Source organism: Ctenopharyngodon idella, chromosome 14, assembly GCF_019924925.1.
Source record: "Ctenopharyngodon idella isolate HZGC_01 chromosome 14, HZGC01, whole genome shotgun sequence".
Lineage (NCBI taxonomy): Eukaryota > Metazoa > Chordata > Actinopteri > Cypriniformes > Xenocyprididae > Ctenopharyngodon > Ctenopharyngodon idella.
This window is the reverse complement of record NC_067233.1, coordinates 10,558,866-10,574,238: the sequence shown is the minus strand read 5'-3', so window position 1 is coordinate 10,574,238 and position 15,373 is coordinate 10,558,866. Positions and strand designations below refer to the sequence as shown.

At 36.1% G+C, this 15,373-nt stretch overlaps 1 protein-coding gene across 1 annotated transcript; it reads left to right on the top strand.

Moving 5' to 3' along the window:
• Window positions 1-4,753: 4,753 nt before the first annotated feature.
• mtmr7a (myotubularin related protein 7a) lies at window positions 4,754-15,191 on the top strand. Its single transcript, XM_051860609.1, has 14 exons — window positions 4,754-5,021; window positions 5,850-5,972; window positions 6,118-6,280; window positions 7,432-7,589; window positions 7,674-7,802; window positions 9,376-9,510; window positions 9,597-9,729; window positions 10,748-10,857; window positions 10,940-11,065; window positions 12,990-13,039; window positions 13,130-13,330; window positions 13,439-13,561; window positions 13,796-13,922; window positions 14,094-15,191. The coding sequence occupies exons 1-14, from the start codon at window positions 4,998-5,000 to the stop codon at window positions 14,439-14,441; spliced, it is 1,950 nt and encodes a 649-aa protein (XP_051716569.1). The 5' UTR covers window positions 4,754-4,997; the 3' UTR covers window positions 14,442-15,191.
• Window positions 15,192-15,373: the final 182 nt, after the last annotated feature.

The window sequence follows — 15,373 nt, the reverse complement described above, 5'->3', positions numbered from 1 at the left end:
GCGTATAATGATGCTCTATTGGTACTAAGAGGCCCAAAGTGTGCCAAGAAAATATCCCCCACACCATTACACCACCAGCAGCTTGAACTGTTGATGCAAGGTATAGCATGGATCCATGCTTTTATGTTGTTCAAGCCAAATTCTGACCCTACCATCTGAATGCCGCAGCAGAAATCGAGACTCATCAGACCAGGGAATGTTTTTCCAATCTTCAATTTTCCAATTTTGGTGAGCCCATGCAAACAGTTCCCTGTTGATAGCTGACAGGAGTGATCTTCTGCTGCTGTAGTCCATCTGCTGTTGTGCGTTCAGAGACGCTCTTCTGCAGACCTCGGTTGTAATGAGAGGTTATTTGAGTTACTGTTGCTTTTGTATCAACTCAAACCAGTCTGGCCATTCTCCTCTGACCTCTGGCATCAGCAATCAACAATACAGTACCCGTCTTGCACATTCAAGTCACTTAAATCCCCTTTTTTTCCCAATGTTCTGATGCTCAGTTTGAAACTTAGCAGAATATCTTAACCATGTCTACATGCCTAAATTCATGGAGTTGCTGCCATGTGATTAGCTGATTAGATATTTGCGTTAACCAGCAGTTGAACAGGTATACCTAATAGAGTGGCTGGTGAGTATATATTATACACTTAAAAGGGGGTATGGATGTGCTCACTTAATAATACTAAAGGCCAGGAGTGAAGAATTAACCTGACAATTAGGTATTTTGCATACCACTCCAATTGTTACATGAAAAATGGAAAATTTACAATATTTAATTCCATCTTTTATGCAGCAGGGCATCTACACAATCTACTTTTTATTTAGAATTCGTGAAAGCATCTGGTGTAACTGTGTGGTACAATGAGTCTTTCTCCGGTCACTCTGCTCTAGCATGTGTCAGACTGAGATGTTCTACTCCATCAGTTCATCATCAGTTGTAAGGCTGTGTCCATTCTGTGCCCTTTATTTATCTGAACACCACAGTGAAAGCAAATGCCACCCTGAATGGATGGGTAAGTAAGAGCCACCATTGAAAACATTCATCCACTGTCCAGGGAAACAGAAGAGACTGCTTTAAAGACATTTAGGGAATGTGGCTTACAGCATTTGCCAATGCTGGCACAGCCATCAGGTAAAGACAGACTTGACATGAATCAAAAGAAATTACACCAAAAATCCTGATGCAACTTAGAGCTTTTGAAACATCATGAGGTTCATTTCATATTTACAGCCTCTAAATTGCATAAAAACCAGATAATGGGCATTGGTGAACATCTCTCACTTTTGGTCTGAAACCCAAAGGCCTTTTTCGGGCATAAAATCAAGCCCAAAGAGCAACTGTATTCATCTGCCAATATACTGTAGTCCTGCATAGAGAACAAAAGAAGACAAGATCCTTTGAGAAATGGGAAGAAACCTGTTGAACTGCACGTTCATTTCAGGTCATACTACCAACTTTTCCCAAAAGGAGTGAGGAGTTTTCTGAATAGGTTTTCCTCTGCTTCTCAGGCCAGGCCAACACTACTAATGTCATGCACTTGACCATAGTTGATTCGTCTAATGCAAAAATATTGGTTCTAATGTCAACACCGCAATACAGCACTGTTTGTCATAGGGACACTCCACACCACTTAACAGAGCTGTCACCAGGAAATGTTCAAGTCAATTATCGGGAAGACCAGGGGACAGTACAAGCTGATGCCTGCAGATAAGTATACATTGATGAAAACCATAAAACTGCAGTGCAGTCAACTTTAGTTTCATGCAGTGTCATTGTTACAAAACACATGCAGCTGTTACGAAGTTGAACTGCCCTCTCTCCCTCTTTATCTATGAGAACAAATAACTTCTATGCAATGAACGTCACTTTGTGCTTGCTTTTGTTTTGATGACGCACCAATGGTGGACACTGAGTCCTTAGAGTTCAGTTACCTGTTAAGCATCCTACATCAAAGGACAAAGAGAATCTTTAAAATGTTCAGGCTGATTGAAGGAATGAGACCAATAATGATCTTTTACTCCACTGAAACTTAGTTGCTAGAAGATTATAAGTCTATCCTGCGCTGATTTCGCTGAAGTTGAATATCTAGACAGGTTTGATCTGTTACAGTTATTATCGACATGGGAAACTGTCAGCTATGACATCACTGCATTTCCTAAGAAGAGTTTGTTGGAGGTAAGACAATAAAAGCTTTCTTTTTATGCTAAAAAGCTTCATAACATACAGTACGTGCAATAGGAAGGAAAATTAATATAAACTTACACACTGAATATAGTGGCATACTGACCCAGTTATCTTTCTTAATGCCCATAATCTTGTTTATATTGAATGCCAATGTGAAGGCTGAAATGATCACCTGTGTGTATCTGCTTAATGCTTTCTTTATTAAAAAGTGCTCGATTTTCCTAATCCTCTTAAGCACATTACTCCTGTGAGAACCTGCCCCAAGGTTTCTCTAGTTTAGTCAATTTTCTGTGCCAACCAAGCAGAGAAATTCCTTTTTTAAAACTAGTTATTAGGCCACAAGTTTTTTTAGACATTGAATACATTTGTTGATTTTTGCATGTCGTTAATGATAATGAATAATGTTCTGAAGGCTGATCAGTCCTTAGATACGAGAACTTGGCCATTACTGTCACAATCCTCGATCTAGTGTACTATAGGTTGATAAGGGTGATAATTATTGAGTTCATTGTAAGTACTGCTAAAATCTGGGACATGGGTGGTTATCAGAGGCATATTTAGAGAGTGAGCGAATGAGAGAAACACTACGTATATGCTTTCAGGCAAAATGCATTATAATACATAGTAGACCTACTCAAATTCTGCAAGCTTGAACAGGAAATATGTGAGGCTATAAATCACAGTTTTGGTGAAACGGATCATTATAAGTTTAGATGTATACGTTATATTGTAAGCTTATGATACTGTATGGAAAAAGTTATCTCCTAAATGCAATGCAACACTGATTTGCATTCTGGAGTAATCTATTGGAATGGACAAACAACGCTCATACTACAAAGTTAAACAGTATAGAGTACCTCAGGGATGACGTGTTTTTGTAGGCAAAACCCGGAAGCGAGTTAGCATTTTAGGACTTCCGGTTCCATCGCCATAAAGTCTATGGGTTTTTTGAATGGGTTTTTGCTAAATCGCCTGAAATAAGGTCTGTGGTTAACAAAGCCTCTAAATATTTTCACGTTTTGATCTATGATATAAAACACACTAGTTATAAACCGCTTGTGATTATTTAAACATTTATTGTGTCTTAAAAACGGCGGTTGCTAACAAATTGCTAAAAGGGACTACTTCCTTTGGCGGGGACTTTAGACGTCATCAATGCAAACAGGACATTTGGGCAGCATTTTTTTACATGAAAAAGAGAATAAGTATTCATACACAGCGCAGATCATAATCAGCGAGCATGTTTTTAAATAAAGTTGTTTTTTAAATAAAGTTTGAGGAAGCTTGGTGGTGGTGATGTTGATCCTTTATTTAGGCTTCAAAATGTATAAATGTTGTGTTAACTTGTAAAGATTATCTTGATAGACAAAACGTGTAAGTGTCATAACCCTTTGTTAAACACAAAGCTTATTTTTTGCAATTTTCCAAAAGTCTATGGGAAAAATGCATAGGCTTTCGATCGAGGGAACCCGTGTGCCGCTAACTTCCAGGTTGGCCTACAAAAACACGTCATCCCTGAGGTACTCTATTGAACTGGTGATTGGACTTGAAATGGTCAATTGGCAAATTAAAGTCCTTCCCACTATTTTCCCCTCAACATTAATGTATGTACTGAACAAAACTGCACAATCAACTGTCTGAAAAGGCTCACTGATTAACTCAAAGATTCATATGATATGACGACACAGCAGTGTGTCAATATGTATCTACTTTGTGTAAAGAGATGGGGGAAAGAGTCAGTGAAGGTAGGTTTTAGAGAGAGAGAGAGGTTTTAAGAATGAAAGATGGTTATCTGTGAACTTAATTTGAGCTATTATTGACTGTGAAAACAGAACAGGAGTTTAGGAAAAGAAATATCAACTGGTAAAATAAACTGATATTCATTAGGGAAAAAGCCAAGAAGGCAGTAGGCTATATGGGCCATGTTTATCAGTTCACTTTTCTATACAATTAATCATCAGTTTACTACTGTCTTAAAATCACTTTCAAAAACGTAATCATCTGAACGTTCAAGGTTATTATAACCTGAATACTATTTGATCCTGGTTGACTGTCATTTTTGTCTTGATGACATAAAAAATTAAACCTGACATATATGTCATAAGAGCTTTTTTTGCATATGTTTAGTAAACATTCAATCTCTTGTACTGACCAGTAATAGGCTACATAAATAACTAAGCTACGTTCGTAAGACGTAAAACATGTAAACATATGCATCATGGCACTGCGCATGTGCGGGAGGTATATTTTGGTAGTAGGCCCACTATCGTAGTAATACAAGTAATATATTTTTATTGCAGGATTATTTTACTACGTTTAAAGTCAAGGTGTATCTTCCTGACCAACTACAATGAAAATGTTCAGATTTCTTGTATTCTGGATTTCAAACATCACTGCAAATAGGCCTATTCACTGGAGTAAAACATAATTGCATAAAATTGAAAGAAAACGGCATACAAGCTCTGTATACTCACACGAATACCCTTATACTTTTTGCGTAAAGATATAAACAATACCGATAATGATGTTTTCTTAGCTAAAATCACGAAGAATCGTGCTTACTGCAGCAAACTCTTCGGCTTTAGGACCCTGCAGCGGTCCGCGCAGCAGCGTAGAGACGATGAATCACTACAGATGACGGGAGGAGCCATATGTATCCCTATCAACCCGGATTCAAAGAAGATCAGCGTTTTTAACAGTACTTTAAATAGGCCTATTGTGTTTAAATTAACACAATAACACTCGTTCAGCATGGCACAAATTAGTATTTCTGTACCCTGATAAGCTGCACGCGCGAGAGGTGTGGTGGTCAGAGATGGAGCACATCAGAATGCCAAAGGTAAATGTCCAGCATCCATGATACAGTGATTCCCTTTACATTCCATGTACCTCACATCTCCATGCATTGCTTCCACATGTTAAACATTAGTAGTTTGAGGTTTTATTACTTGTAAATAAAATGGATTCATTCATTGGAATCAATTAACTCAACACAGTCACTGAGACAAATGTTCAAGGAAAAAAAGTAAAGGCCTACATCTGACCAGTTCTAATTTAAAGAAAATGACTGAAAAGCCATATTCACATTGGGAATTTTGAATATTGCTATTGTGTACCGGTTGATTTCAGATGATTTTAAACATACAGTATCACCTCAGGCCAGAGGGATGTTCACTAATATGTGTTTATGGTATGGTACTTTATAATGCATCACTAATACTAATGTTGTCTAATTCAGAGGTTTTCAAACTGGACCAGGAGGCCACAAGAGAGAGACAGGGATTCCATGGAAAAGTCTAGAGTAAAAAATAATGTAATAAATAATAAGATAAATAAGTAATAAATAAAAAAATAAAATAATAAATAAATTAGATTAAAATAAATTAACAAAAATGTGATTAAAGTTATTAGGTATTAATCTATTAAATAGATTAAAATAAATTAATTAAAATGATACAAATAAACAATACATTTATCAGCACATTACTATAGTGAGTAGAAAAAATATATATAAAATATATATTTTTAGATCTATAATAAATGGTAGTTCATAAAAGATAGATGCTTTTAAATTTTAGGATGGGGGTTCCTCACACGAGGGTGATCATATATGGGGGTACGTGGCATTGAAAACCCCTGGTCTAATTTACTTGGTTATATTTTGCAGGTTGAAAATGTCCGGTTAGTGGACAGAAGTTTGTCTCGAAGAACTCAAGTGGGCACACTCTATCTGACAGCCACACACACTATCTTTGTAGGTAAAGGATCTGAGGACAGAAATGAGCTGTGGGTAAGTGCTTGCCATGTCAGATGTATACTATTGCCATTGATATTTGTGGTGTATGATCATTGTCAAGTATTTCTGTGCTCCAAAAATGTACTTTCTTATTTTCTTATAAGTACAGTAACTGATATGGTTTGTTTGTTTTTCTCAGGTTCTGCACAGTTTAGTGTGTAATGTTGTAAAGCATAAAGCATCTCAGAGTGGGTACCCTTTATTAATCCACTGCAAGAACTTTCAGGTCATACAGTTTATTATTCCTCAAGAGAGCGACTGCCATGATGTTTACATTTCACTTTCACGTCTGTCTAGGCCAGGTGGGTCACCTAGCATACATTTTAAGAATATACTGTAAATGCATCCCAATTTGCATGCTTATGCACTATTCTATACCATTTTGTAGTAGTGTGATTATTGTGTCCACACTGAAAATTTCCCCCCTGGAAACTGAAAATTACTCACCCTCATGTTGTTCCAAACCCGCAAAACTTTCATTCATCTTCACAACAGATATTTTTGATGAAATCGTCCAATACAGAGTTGGCATTCTGACGCAGAACACGGAAGCTCTGCAACATGTCTTCAACGTAAACTGCGTAGGAGAATGACAGGGTGAATGAAAGGAAATTGTTGAATAAAGTTATTTTTGTTATGTTTTTGCGCACAAAAAAGTATTCTCATCACTTCATAACATTAAGGTTGAACCACTGTAGTCACGTTGACCATTTTAACGATGTCTTTACTACATTTCTGGACCTTGAATGTGGTGATTTCGTTGCTTTCTATGGGAGATTAAAAAAACTCTTGAATTTCATCAAAAATATCTTAATTTGTGTTCCGAAGATGAACGAAGGTCTTGCGGGTTTGGAAATGACATGAGAGTGAGTAATTAATGACAGAAATTTCATTTTTGGGTGAACTAACCCTTTAATTAACTGAAAAAACTAAATGTGGAATGTTGGACGCTTCATGCACTCAACTGTTTCCTTATGAACCAGAGAAAAGGAAAGGCTGTCATGCTGGATTACAAAATAACCATATAAAATTACCTTACAAAATAAAATTCATACTCTACACAGGGGGCTGGACAACTCTGGCCCTCGAGATCCATTTTTTTTGCAGAGTTTAGTTCCATCCTTGTTCAAACACACCTGAACGAGCTAATCAGTGTCTTCAGGATTACTAAAAAGCTACAGGCAGGTGAGTTTGAACAAGGTTGGAGCTAAACTCTGCTGGAAAATGGATCTCGAGGGCCAGAATTGCCCAGCCCTGCATTACACGGTTGAGTACTTAGTGCATAGTATACTATAAGTGCATTTTGGACACAACTTGTGATTGCAATATCAATGCAGACAAATCAGCATTTGTATATTTAATATAATGTTCAAATTAATTATAGTTCTTCAATACACTTTTCTATATTTCAATGTACCAGGACATTTTCTCATGTTTTTCCCTTGTCTTGCAGAAAAATATGAAGAGTTGTATTGTTTTTCCTTCAATCCTAATGCTGACAAAGCTGAAAGGGAGCTCTCATGGGACTTTTTAGATTTGAAGGCTGAGTACAGTCGAATGGGACTTCCAAATAAGCTATGGCATGTCACCCCCATCAACCGAGAGTACAGAGTTAGTGTATCAGCCACCAACACTATGTAAACACAATCAGTGCATTATGTAGGTTTTTTTATAACTTTTCTTTTTGTGACACAGGTGTGTGATACTTACCCATCTGACTTGTTCGTGCCTAAATCCGTCACCCTCCCTGTCATCGTAGGGAGCTCTAAGTTTCGTAGCAGAGGTCGATTTCCCACGTTGTCATACTACTGCAAGGAAAATCATGTAAGTCTGCCTCCACATCTGGCACATTCTCTCTGCAGCCTTAGCATTCATCTGCCCCTTTTAATGAGGCTGTGGAGAATTTTGTCCTGTCCTTTATATGTCCTTGCTTGCCAAATACTTTGTAATCAGATTGAGGATGCAAGTTCAAGGTTCAAGAACATAGTGTTCTTCAGACTTGAGTGCTCTTATATATAAAAACACTCAATTTCTGAAGAGCCATAAATGTGATGCAGCTTGATTTAGCACAAAATTCCAGCTTGATATGATTTCTTTACAAAGAAAATGCTCTGTTTCGCTCCAACTTGTCACAACACAAACGCAACTCACAGTCATTTAAACATTAAACTGTAGTACATTTACCATGACAAATTACTGAATGTGTCAAGCAGCATATTCCTGCATGATAAATTACAATATAATGGATATTTTAAAAGCGTGGTCAAGCCCCCTCTGCACCCTCTTGGGTTCTGCACTGTTAAAAGACATTTCATTTAACTGAAGTCAAATATTCCCCTTGGAGTCTTTGTGTTTTCTTTTGGACACATGAATTCAAACCACATGGAGAAGAAGCTTGTGACCTCCACATAAGGATCATAATGGTGAGGCCCTAAGGGGTCAGATACAGTTTAATATCCCCCCCAATTCATGGTTCGTTAACCCCAAAGTATGATTAGAACAGTATCTAAAAATGTAATATTGCAAGCTCATAGTTTTATGAGGCCAGGGCCAAATTCTCATGAAATGCCCATTCCACTGAGAGGAAATTGTGATCTTCTGTTTTTTAAGTTTAATTTATTAATCATTTGTGAAAGGATTAGGCTGGGAATTAATCTTAGGCCGACCGATAGCTGCATTTAATGTATTAAAATATCATTTTGATTTTAAAATTATTAAAATGTATGTTTTCATACATTTTAATAAATAAATTAAATTATATTCATTTTTGTTTTTTGTTTTTAGCCTGGGTCCACTTTCCTCTTTTTTCTTCAAGCTAAATTTATTTATCAAGCATGAAATAATCAGGCTGAGAATTACTCTGAGGCTACGTTAGTTGCATTTAAAGATTGAAAATATAATTTTGATTTTTTTTTTTTTTTTTTGTCAATTATTCAAATTAAAATGTGTTTTTATGAATTTTAATAATGAAATTAATATATTTTGACTATATATTTTCCCCTTTGTTCTTTAAGCTAAATTTATATATTGAGCATGAAAGAATCAGGCTGGGAATTACTTTAAGGTTGGATGATAGTTTTATTATAGCTTATGGAATGTATTAAAATATATATATTTTTTATTTTTAAATTAAATTTAAATATGTATTTGTATACATACTACTATTTTCATGTGTGTATTTATTTATTTTACAATTTTTATTGGTTTATTTAAGCCACTTTCACACCAAAATAAACACAGTACCACTACACTAATATGAAGAACTGCTGAGTAGTTTTCAGTGTTTTTTTTGGTCATGTCTTATCTTTCATAGGGTAAATAATGGGCAAGGACCATCACTGTTGCCCTTTTATATCAACATATGCAAACACCGACTCATATGATGTCTTTTATTTAGGCCACAATATGTCGCAGCAGTCAGCCTCTTTCTGGCTTCAGCGCTCGCTGCCTGGAGGATGAGCAAATGCTGCAGGCCATCATGAAGTCTAATCCCGGCAGCAGATTCATGTTTGTTGTGGACACAAGACCCAAGGTTAGTCCACTTAATACCAATATACGATGGACCAGATATCTAATTACACATGAAAGATGCTGTCTGAGAATCACATGTATTTCCAGCTAAACGCAATGGCAAACCGAGCTGCGGGCAAAGGCTACGAAAATGAGGACAACTACTGCAACATTAAATTCCAGTTCATCGGCATTGAAAACATCCATGTGATGAGGAACAGTCAGCTGAAACTCATAGAGGGTATTGTCTCCATCTTATTGAGAAAATGAATTGCACCGTATTAACCAGTGTGCTAAATCCAAAGATCCTTCTGTTAGACCAGTTTGAATAAGTATATAACAGCTCCCCTTCAGTTTTATTGGAGATCTTAAGCGTTTTATCATCTATAATAAAGATGCTCTGCAATAAAGCCGTAGATTGTACCACAGGAGAGTTTCTTGGCAAAGCAGATAGTGTAGTAGGGGTGCTTTGAATCCATCTGGCTTTTATTCCTCGCCTATTTTTGTTTTGTTGACTTGACGATTGGGGACCCTTTTCCCCTTATTGAGAAAAGAAGGGCGTGAGAATGATATCTTCCAGTGTTGAAGAAATAATAGCTGTACTGGGTGTGATAGCATTTTGACCCAGAAAACACTAGGGAGTCATCTGGTCGAATAATCTTATAGGCTTCCAGCAGAGACTGTTTAGGTTTTCATAACAGCATGCTTTATTTTTCCTAGAATGGCAGTTTCCTTGAAATAAAGTTAGTTTAGTTTGGTCTCTGCCACCAAGAGTGAGCGGGTCAGTATATTGGCTTGAGCTCTCATCTGGTGTGTTCTCATGGGACGTCACCAACCCTTAAATACTCTTATCACATTTGAACTGTTGACATATCAAAGCTTACAGTGCTCACAGGGAATGTTTATGTTGGTTTGGAGAAAAAGAATCAATGCCACTTAATAATAACTAATGAGCCATAAGACAGAACTGTCATCAAGCCAATTTATCAGTAGTGTGTATTTTAAGTAGCATAAATAAAGATGGCACTTTTGTTAGTCACTAGCTTTCTTTGCAAAGCCAAAATAAATATTGAGCACTTTAAAGAAGAGTCTAAACTACGGATATCCAAAAATATTCCTCATATCAGTTCCCTACTGTAAATTCTCAGTAAAGCTCCTGGTTTTCATCAATGTTTTTTCAGGATTATATATAAAATTTACCATGCAGTGAGTTTGTCTGGATCATCTCAAAATGTCTGTTGTCATGGTGGCTTTTTTAGTTTCTGCACTTCGTTCTCCCTCCATGAGAGAATTTCTCTTGGGGCTTGAAAATTCAGACTGGTTGAGACACATCAAATCGATCATGGAGGCTGGAATCTTCATATCTAAGGTAAAAGATCTCTTTGAGAGTTCTTCAGCCCATGTGTGAGCGCTCCGGTACTGATTTCATGTTCTCACGAACACGCACACAGGCCGTGGCAGAGGAAGGGGTCAGTGTCCTGGTTCATTGCTCTGATGGCTGGGATAGGACGGCTCAGGTTTGCTCTGTGGCCAGTGTGCTTTTGGACCCCTACTACAGGACCCTCAAGGGACTCATGGTAAACAGCAGCATGCTACGTTATAGTGGTTTATCAACTTTTTCATTCAAGTCACTGAGTTCACAGTGTAAGAAGATGCATAACTGACAGGCTGCCCATGAGTCTTACTCATTTAATCATACGGATTGACTCAGGCTGGATCTCTGCTGGAGAGGATTCATTCAATAGCAGAGCTCAGTTTAGAGAATCATCTCTTACTTCTTAGAAATTTACCCTCATAACAGGTCAACATCAAAAGAAACATCATACTTTCTAGCACAGATTAATTCTGTCTGGGAATACCATCTAATTTCCTGATAGACTAGCAGTAGGTCTGTGCAGATGTCCAGAATGACCCATTTTCAAAGATGAAGTGCATCTTCAAACGAAATTGCAAAAATATTGCATGTTTTCAAACAGGTTTCACATACAGTTCCTCTGCCTTTTATTGATCAGCTAAACAAGATGTCAGAACAGTCAAACAAATAGATCAATGTTGTGTTAGCGCCACAGTGCTTGCACTTTTAAAAGGAAGTGAGCTTACAAATTAGGAAATTGACATATTACCTTTAACCACTACAAGATTTCTTAATGTTTTTGAAAGAAGTCTCTTATGCTCACTTAGGCTGAATCAAAAATACAGTAAAAAATGACATACAAATTAGAATAACTGTTTTTTTATTTTAATAAATGGGTCATTGACGAATAAGGTTTTTAAAAGTGTAAAAAAACATAATGGAGATATAATTAATTTTGAAGTTTATTAAGTGTTAACAATGAGATTGTGGTTTTTTATAATCAACTAACACTGCTTTGGTCTTTTTTTTTATAATATGGACAAAATTTGTCACCAAAAAAGTCATTGGGTTTAACCAAAATATCTGTTTTACCGAATGACACTTTTGGTTATACCGAATGATGATATTTTCAAACAATGCTAACAGGCTGATATCTAGCTAGGTAGCAAAAGGACAATCAAATATTTTATATTTAGTACAAGTTTTTAAAATATTACATTTTCCATGTTTTACAGCGGTTGTACCGAATGACCTGATGTTTCAGGACATGCGTATGAGCAAGTGAAAACATGAATTTTTCAGATAGTTAAAAGAGAGTTAGTTACTTTACTTCATGACCATGTGGTCTTTTGTAGGTGTCTGAATGATGTCACATCCTGTCACATGATACTGACATGTGACAGGATGTCTTTCGGAGTAACCCTTTATATTGGTTACTCCGAATGACATCAATGAAATTCATTTTTCCAGACATTTTTTCTCATAACAAAGCATCGACTTCTACACATAATTTTAATACCATTTTACACTATGTTGATATATGATGTTATAAAATCATGCCAGAATAAAAAATATATACATGTATTACATTTTTAGATATTTTAATCTCTAATGAAATGGCTGTATTGGCCTTTGGACGGTTAAACCGAATGACCTTTTGACACTGCAAAATCTTTAAAATACCTTTTATATGGAGCAAAATATAATTAAAACCTTTTGGATAAAACTGATCTAGTTGTACTACCTTACATACTTTGGATGTCATATCTTTGTTTTTTATTATTATTAAGGCCTTTGGACAAAAATAAAAAAAACAAACAAAAAAAAAGACCCGTCAAGTCATTGACCCATATATTAAAAATATTATTTATTTCTGTGATGCAAAGCTGAATTTTCAGCATCATTACTCCAGTCTTCAGTGTCACATGATCCTTCAGAAATCATTCTAATATGCTGATTTGCTGAAAGTTCAAAAGAAAAGCGTTTATTTGAAATGGACATCATCTCATTTTAAATGTGTTTACTGTCACTTTTGACCAATTTAATGATTCATTTCTTTAAAAAAAAAAAAAAAAAAAAAAAGTCTGACTGACCCCAATTTTTTGAAGAGTAGTGTAAGTAAAAACCTGTTCTGTTTTAATGTTTAGGTGTTGATTGAGAAAGACTGGGTTTCATTTGGACACAAGTTTTCACACAGGTTTGCCTTCATCTTAAAATTTACACAGGTTTTCTGATGCACTACATCAGTTTGCTCATTCTAAATGTAATTTACTTCATGGCGTTTCAGATGTGGTCATCTAGATGGAGAAGCCAAGGAAGTGTCACCTGTTATGGACCAGTTCCTGGAATGTGTATGGCAGCTTATGGATCAGTTTCCCTGTTCTTTTGAGTACAATGAGAAGTTTCTAATCAGCATCCACAGCCACATTTACTCCTGTCACTATGGCAACTTCATTTGTAACAGCCAGAAGGAGAGGAAAGATCTGTGGTAACTGTCCTGTGTATAAAGACATGAATGAACAAACTTCATTTTGTTGTCAATATTTGGGGTATTTCAGAGGTTACAATTCTCTGCATGTTTTTTTTTTTTCTGTAGCATCAAAAAGAAAACTCATTCCATATGGCCTCATTTATGGGAGAACAAGATGGACTTTATGAACCCTCTGTTCAAACCGGATCAGGGACTTCTAAGGCCCAGTACTGCCCCCTTCTGCTTCAAGTATGTCAGAACATGTTAACACAGTTTTGTTTTTGGTTTGTTTTTTGTTTCCCTGTATACTGTATATTAGCTTTGTCTCACAATTTTGACCTGACAATACATATTTTCTCTTTCTTTGATTCCCTTTCTAATGCAGTTTTTCTCTTCTGTCCTAAGCATTTATTCATTTTTAAAAGTCAACAGTAGAAATGGTTAAAAATACAGCTATTACAGGTTTGTCTTTTCTGTGTTTAGATACTGGAGAAAGTTGTATAATCGATTTGATCGTGAGTTGCACCCACGTCAGTCTGAGCTGGATTGTCTGATGGCTGTAAAAGAGGAAACACAGCAACTTGAGGAAGAACTGGCTCTGTATGAGCAGGTAGAACATCAGATATTTGCCTAAATATTTCCATATTTTTTATAATTTTATTTTGAATTACAATAAAATTGCGCAAAGACCATGTTGTTTACTTAATATGCATGTTCTACAAATGCAGTTGCACAATGTTTGCCATTTTAACTTTAGTGATCAAATATTTTCCCCTTCCAGAAACTGGCTGTTCTGGATAAGGAGCGAGCAAAAACACTTTACATGCAGAAGGGTGTGTTGGACAGCAAACAGACACTTTGGTCATTCCCTTTAGATGCAAGCCTGGTCAATACTCCTCAGGATTACATTGGTGGCTTTATAGGTGCTGCTCCCAATGTTTTCAATTTACAACAAGGAGAGAGAGAAAGCCTGTTTGGAGACAAACCAAAATGCTCTGATGCTGACAATAGTGATCAGGAGTCAGGAGTGGCAGATTTCAGCTCCCATTCTTCTGGTGAAGAGTCCTTGCCAAGTGAGGACAGTGTGAAGGATCCTGACTCGGATGAGACTGGCCCCAACAGAGCATGAACAAATACAACAGTTTGCAAAATGAGAAAGCTATAGCATCTACTGTATGTGATCAAGATAAGAGTATGGGCATTTCAAATTATGCAAAGATATTGGACAATGTGGACATGTGTCTCATGTGTATGGCACTATAGAAGCATGTCTTTCTATATGAATGTGTATTACGGGTGTACTATGTAAAGAGCGATGTTTTATTCTAATATATATTTATAATTTCTCTTTAGCATGAAATCATTCAAAACATTAAATACCTGTGTGCAATAAATGATCTTATCTTAATTTTTGCACTTTATGTAATGACTTGAATGCATACATGAAACTTCTGTTATGAAATGAATCTGATATTTACAATCTTTAAATGTGCTTTAGAAGTAACATTTACTTATTCTTAAGGGGATCCGGTCAGTTCTGGGATAGTTTGCATAGCATACTTATAAAACCACAGTTTTTGTACGTAGTGTTGTACACTTTAAACTGGGCCTAGCAGTTGTTTGAAAATAAATTTAAAGAAACCGAAAGAACCAACAGAAACCAGACCAAATAAGAAATGTTGTATTAACTGCAGCAAAAAGGAATATAAATCCTTTTTGTTACATGATATGATACAGTAATTTAGGAAATTAATGTTCTTGTAATTCAGATTTTGTTCAGTTTAGATCCATATTGCAAATTTGCTCACCTGTTTTCATGTCTTAACCTTTCCCTTTGTCATAAAGTATGTAAACAAAAATAAAGGCAACATTACAATAATTTATTTTTAATTCGGTGGTCTCAAAACAACAGGTGATTGTGATTTATTTATTCACACACACACACACACACACACACACACACACACACACACACATATATATATATATATATATATATATATATGTGTGTGTGTGTGTGTGTGTGTGTGTGTGTGTATATATACATACAGTAGTCAACAT

Coding starts and splice junctions, on each gene's coding strand:
- mtmr7a (XM_051860609.1), top strand. CDS start 4,998: ATGGAGCACATCAGAATGCCAAAG. Junction 7,590..7,673: donor CCATCAACCGAGAGTACAGA/GTTAGTGTATCA, acceptor TTTGTGACACAG/GTGTGTGATACTTACCCATC. Junction 11,066..12,989: donor GGACCCTCAAGGGACTCATG/GTAAACAGCAGC, acceptor TTTAATGTTTAG/GTGTTGATTGAGAAAGACTG.